Below are 6,611 nucleotides of genomic sequence, written 5' to 3' on the forward strand. Positions count from 1 at the left end.
CCTCAAAATCTAAAAATGGAACTCCCATTTGACCTTGTGATCCCACTTCTAGGAATATATCCCAAGAAACCAGAAACACCAGTCAGAAAGGATATATGAACCCCTATGTTCATAGCAGCACAATTCACCATAGCTAAGATCTGGAAACAGCCTAAGTGCCCATCAGTAGATGATTGGATTAGAAAACTGTGGTACATCTACACTATGGAATACTATGCTGCTCTAAAAAGGAAGGAACTCTTACCATTTGCAACGGCATGGATGGAACTGGAGAGCATTATGCTAAGTGAAATAAGACAGTCAATGAAGGAAAAATACCACATGATCTCACTCATGCATGGATAATTGAGACCATTATAAACTTTTGACCAATAATAGATACAGAGGCAGAGCTGCCAGCCTCAGATTGTCAAACTGCAGCCGGAAGGCCGGAGAGGGTTGGGGGGCAGGAGGGAGGTAAGGGGAAGATCAACCAAAGGACTTGTATGCATGCATACAAGCCAAACCAATGGACATGGACAACAGAGGGATGAGAGCATGAGTGGGGGGAGGGAGGGATGAGGGTTAATGGGGGAGGGAATGAGGACACATTTGTAATTCCTTAACTAATAAAGAATTTAAAGATTTAAAAAAAAGTAGCTATCACTGAGACTTACTCCAAGTAAGCATTTATCCAAGTACTTTACATTTAGTCATCACAGTAACCTATCCGGTAGAGTACTATACTTTCCCCCATTTTATAGGTGAGAAGTAACAGCCCTGAGGGTGGGAAGGCTGGTATCCTGAAACTCATGTGAAGAAAATGTGTCCCCAGAAGGGAGGGACCCAGTAGGACGCTGCCCGGAGGCCAAGTAAGATCAGGATTGAGAACCAATCACCGAATGTAGCATTCCAGAGTGTGTTTATTTTTTAAGTGATTAAAATAATATACCTTTGCTGTATTCACTGCTTAAAAACAGCTAATTAAAATGTGGGAGGGTATTCTAAATAATTATTCAAAAGTAACCAGTCTCTCTTGTTTTCTCCATTTCATGAGACAGGGAGAGGCAGCACAGACTGTGAAGGTGAAGTTCACTGCATCACTCCATGTTCACTGCATCACTACGTGTGGCAACATATCAAAAGCCCTGTGCCCTCACCTCTTCCTCCCGTTTCTGATGGCATCGTGTATCATTTTCACTTGTACGGCCACCACAGACAGAACTTCCACAGAAATCCGGTTGAACTCATCGAAGCAGCCCCAAGCTCCCGTCTGCACCAATCCCTTGTAGATATTTCCTATGGACTAAAATGATGGAGCCAGGCATGAAGAATTCAACAGAGGGGGCACTGGAGCTATTGTTTTGAATCATTTCGAAGCAGGAACAATGTTAGAACACATCATCGCGTAACTAACTTACTTTGTAGTCCATTTGCTCTGAGCAGTTGAACACATAAACCATCATGCCAAGGGCACGTCCAAGGTCTTTGGTGGTTTCGGTTTTCCCTGTACCCGCGGGGCCAGCGGGAGCCCCACTCATGGTTAGGCGAAGTGACTGAGTTAGAGTAATGTAACACCTTTCAGCAACAGAAAACACATATTACAGTCTCGTAGTAGACTTCTACAAAACATTGAGGGCAATCCAATTTGCTTTAAAGTTGAAGAAGTCAACATCTAGAATGGGGCAGTAGCACACAATATTGATATGCCTTTGATTTGTTTGTGGCAATGATACAAGTCAGGATAATATTTCATATTCACTTTCTTTTAGGTTGGTTGTTGAACGATAATAGAGAAAAATGTATTGCTTTATCTGTTTGTCTCATTTCCTAAGAGCTATGTACTTGAATACAAATAACACCTGAGTTGTAATGCTACAGACCTTCTGATATTTCTAGGTAAAAATACTATTAATATGGCAGATGACATCTCAAACTATTGTTTATAAAACAATGATGAATTAAACATTGATGAATTAAACATTGATGAATTAAACATTGACATCATTAAACTACTACTTCATGAATACACTGAAATGTGTAAATATATATAAATACATAGTCTGCAAATAATATATACCTACTTCAAAGTATAAAGGAAATATATACAAAGACAAATTATTATATTAAAATGTATTTTAGGAATTCAGTTTAAATATGTTGCTATACACATTTAGATGATAATACTTCTTTCTGCAGGAAAGATTCAGCAGTTCTTACACTGAGAAAAATTATGCAAAGGCAGAATTTAATATTTGTAAAAGGAAAACCCCACAAATAGCAAGTGCCTTACATGGGTTTTCAGGCGATTTGGGATTTATTTTTGTCTTAGTACAGACAGAAGATCTAGTGGAAAGACATATACTGGGGGGTCAGAAGACCAGGGACTAGTGTCTACATTGCCAATAAGCAGATAATCTTACCTAAGTTTTTTTGACATCAACATGCCTCCCTTTTCTCCTCCATAAAATGAGGGTTGTTGTCGGAAGAAATTAAGAAAGCCAAAGGTAAATGCCTTGAAAGATTCAAAGTACTATGCAAATGGAAACAATTCCTTATGAAAATGTGCTTCTAACTGAAGTCAACCTTCACTATGTTACTTAACTCATTCGTTTACACATTGCCTTCCTATTGTTTCCCAATCTGTTCAATATTTTCTCTCATTCCTTCCTTTTCAATCTCACACATTTTTACCCAGGCTAGGGGACTTTTAAGGCTTGTTTTTTTCCCCTCTCCAGCTCAAACATATTGTTACCTGTCAGTTAGAGGAGTGATCACTAGTCGAGGGCTATTTCCTAAATATTCATAGAAGTACTGGAACTGGGCATCACAGATATGAACAAAACAGTGTTTCCGGGAGTCCTCCCACTGGTGACGAAGTTGAGACAGCCAAGCAAAAGCTTGGGGACTGACAACCTAAAAACATACGTGATCATTCCACGTAAGACGCAAATAGCTTTGAGGCATCAAGCTTAGTTTATTAGTCTAATCAACCCTATTGATTCCATTTTATTTCTAAAAACCTCACAAAAGGGAAATCTCTTGCATGCTACTGCAAACTGTAATTGCATGCAGATGGCTGAATACTTAATAAGAAATGTGTAATTAAAGTTGTCATTTTGAGAAGGCCTTTATTTTAAAACAATATCAATTTTTTCAAGCAATGTTTTCCCCCTTCTCATGAGTCACCCCAGGACATTTGATCACTTTTGTAACTTTATACTAAAATCAGGTGAAAAAAATACAGTCTCTACTAAAACGACACATAATCCATAATTTCTGAAAGTCGGAGGTAAACGATACTTTCAACAGCCCATTCTAAAACCAGCCTGCTTTAATAGAGGATTCTCACTTCATTTTTTATTAAGTCAAATATCAGTATCTTTTTTCATTGCTATTCTTTACTATCTTAATCTATCCATTCTTCTTCCAGTGTGAAAATATAATTCCAGTCTCTTTCAAATGTGACCCTAGGATCTTTTTGGAATCACTTTATGTTACCAAAATTGTCTATTAATTTGTCTGATATCTACATAAGTCTCAACATTGTCTACTTATGTGTGTCAGATGATCAGAAATTAGGCAAAGTCTTTATCTCTTTTAATACAAAATAAAGGACATTTTAAATCATTATTTATCCTTCTGCAAGCAAATAACCACTGATAAAACATAATAAAATATGAAGAAGGTGCAAGGTCATACTCAGAGTGTAGTTAACAATGGTTCGTTATCAAACTGAGAATACACGGTAAGCGGTGTTTTGCAAGGAGCAGTTTCAGATTAGCAATTAAAGGACATTATTAACTAATGGTCCTGAGCCTGGATCAAGAAGTATTTTCAAGTTTATGGCTCACACCAAAGAAGCATTTTTTGCACTTTGTGGAGAAAACGAAAATTCACTTGGACTTTAATAACTTGAGAAAGAACTAGAAAAACAACAGAAACCATTTCACTATACATGCATTCAAACTGTGAAAGGAATTGTCTTGAGTCACCACCACTCCCCCCGCCAAAACAAAACGGATTTGGAGGAAGTAGGTGATGGGCATGATATACCAATGCTGTCCAGTAGAAAAGCATACCTGACATTTATATTTTGGAAAAGGGGTAAGAAAATTATTTCACATTAAAAAAATGCCAATACCTAAGAGACACACAGATTTTTTTAAAGGGATAAAAAGGTTATCTACTCTCAAAAGTTTAGAAAATAATTGCTTTAAAGAAAGTCACTTAGCCTTGAAAGGAAAAGGCAAGGTGTGACCAACATTTCTCTTTCTTCAAAAGGAAAACAATCGAAGGCATGCAGAAATGGTTTCAATGACAAATTGTATTGCTATTGGCTGGGTGAGCCCTTAAGGGGATCATCACTGGCCAATAGACTGGGGTGATTTGGTGCAGAGAAGCTGGAGACAGAGGTGGAACATGGGGACTTCTCAGGCTTCTCCATCCTGGGTTAATCTTTTGGATGATCTGGATCAGAGGCTCCTGACTTGCCAAAACCCTTCAGGGATAAAATCCCTACGAACAACTTGCCTTCTGAGAAACAAGCTTTGCCACCACATCCCTGGCGTGAACGTCTATGGTGCAAATCGTCATGACCTTCTGCCTGTCTCCAGGGAGCAGCTCTCCCAGCAGAAGTGCAATCAGTGCATTCAACTGAGAAATCTGGAAGGGAATTTTTAAAAAGAAGGTAAGGGTTACAAATACAGAACCTAACAGCCCAATAGTTATCATATTTGTAGAGGCCGTTCATTTATAAAACAATTTCAAGTGTCCTCTCAGCTGGCCTTTAAGCACCCCGGGGTGGGGGGTAGGAGATGAAGGGAGGGATGTTATTAAGTTAATTAAATAATATGAATATCATTGCCTCCTCTGAGCTGAGACTGTGGACAAAGCGAGAGGCAGAAGGTCTCCTGGCTACACTGAATGGACTTCACTCCAGGGATGATGTCATGCAGCCCACAACTGCTGGATCGAAATGACTACAAATTCTCAAAAGCCAATTTGAGGTAAAGTTTACGAAACTATAGGAAGAGGTAAATATCAAGTGTTTTGTTGTTTGTTTGTTTGGGGGGTGGTTCTTGGGTAGGAGATAGTGATGATGACTAAGAAAACATTTGAAATGTAGAGCTTAATTCTTCTTATTCACATCCCTATTCTTGTTTAGGTCCGTCAATTTCTCAGATCAGGTCTCTTCACAGGATGGAATGGAATGACATGGAAGAGAAAATGTGGTATTACAGTAGTAAGAATAACATAGTTTTGTGACACTTCACTTTCAGACTTTTGAGTGTATACATACATGCATAAACTTGGTCTGATATGAAATATTTCTTATTAATTGTGGTCAGAAAGGTTTGAAAGATACCCTTATAGGTGCTCATTTTGTTAGCAAACTTATTTACCCACAACATTCTTGTCTAACTCAAGGTTTATTAGCAAAAAAATGAAAGTCTGTTTTACTCCTGGGTAGCATATTGTGAAACAATACTGTCTCCTTTCCTCTTCTGCTCTGTAAAGGGCAGTCCATTACAAACTGTTAGCTCCTGAGAGCGTTGGTAACGGGCAAGTATGACCTATCACAGAGGTCATACAAACCCTCCTAGCCTACTGTCAAAAACACGTTCCCTACGGGCAGCGGTTCTCAACCTGTGGGTCATGATCCCTTTGGCAGTCAAACGACCCTTTCACAGGGGTCATCTAAGACCATCCTGCATATCAGATATTTACATTACGATTCATAACAGTAGCAACATTACAGTTATGAAGTAGCAACGAAAATAACTTTATGGTTGGGTAACAACATGAGGAACTGTATTTAAAGGGCCAGAAGGTTGAGAACCACTGCCTATGGGGCTATTATCACATCCCAGAAAACACCAACCACCCTGAGACTGCTGTGCGGCTGAACTGGAGAAGACTCTGTCACGCTAGACAGAATGGAGAGAGCAGACGGGGAGACCAAAACCACAACACACAACATTTACATTAAATGAGAAGGTACAATGTGCCTGGCACTGACTGAGTGTATAGCCTATATCATCTCATTTAAATCTTCACAACAATCTACTAGCATCCTAATTCTGCAGGTGAGGAAACTGAGTCACAGACAGAGTAACCACACTCCCCGATCGGGGTGGGGGTGGGGGGGGACCCAAACCTAGACAGTCTGACTTCAGAGCCTGTGCTCTCACTGGCCCCATCACAGAGATGCCCTCACCAGCACCTTCAAGCTGGGGAACTGGCTGTGTGAGCAGCATTTCAGGGAGACAGGACATCAAACACAATGGGAAGTTGGTTCAAAGGAATAAAAAAATAAGCACTTCAGGTATTCCGAATATGCAACAGCCTATAAACATTCATCTGCTTTCAGTACCTTACATCTATAAAATGTAGTTGTGCTGTAACAAAAACAATGGTGGTCATTATTCCATGTTTGCCATGTTCAATGTTCATCACTACCCTAGGTTTCAGGGGCCATGAAGATAAGGTCTGTCTTGCTCATTGCTTTGTCCCCAGAGCCACCAACGAGCTAGCTGTCAAATAGGAGGTGCTCAATGAGTGTTTCCCAAAATAGATAAATGAATGCACCAGGCACACATAAGTTCCTAGAGAAAATTTACACAGACGTT

The 6,611-nt window shown here is 39.5% G+C and overlaps 1 protein-coding gene across 1 annotated transcript in view; it reads right to left on the minus strand.

Moving 5' to 3' along the window:
* DNAH11 (dynein, axonemal, heavy chain 11) overlaps positions 1–6,611 on the minus strand; it is a 198,265-nt gene that overhangs the window by 127,398 nt on the left and 64,256 nt on the right. The window contains exons 31-34 of the mRNA XM_015558132.1: positions 4,513–4,644; positions 2,735–2,895; positions 1,401–1,557; positions 1,140–1,285 (exon numbers count right to left, since the gene is read on the minus strand). Of these exons, the coding sequence (XP_015413618.1) occupies positions 1,140–1,285; positions 1,401–1,557; positions 2,735–2,895; positions 4,513–4,644 (596 nt within the window). The remainder of the gene's footprint in view (positions 1–1,139; positions 1,286–1,400; positions 1,558–2,734; positions 2,896–4,512; positions 4,645–6,611) is intronic.

Source organism: Myotis davidii, unplaced genomic scaffold (assembly GCF_000327345.1).
Source record: "Myotis davidii unplaced genomic scaffold, ASM32734v1 scaffold168, whole genome shotgun sequence".
Lineage (NCBI taxonomy): Eukaryota > Metazoa > Chordata > Mammalia > Chiroptera > Vespertilionidae > Myotis > Myotis davidii.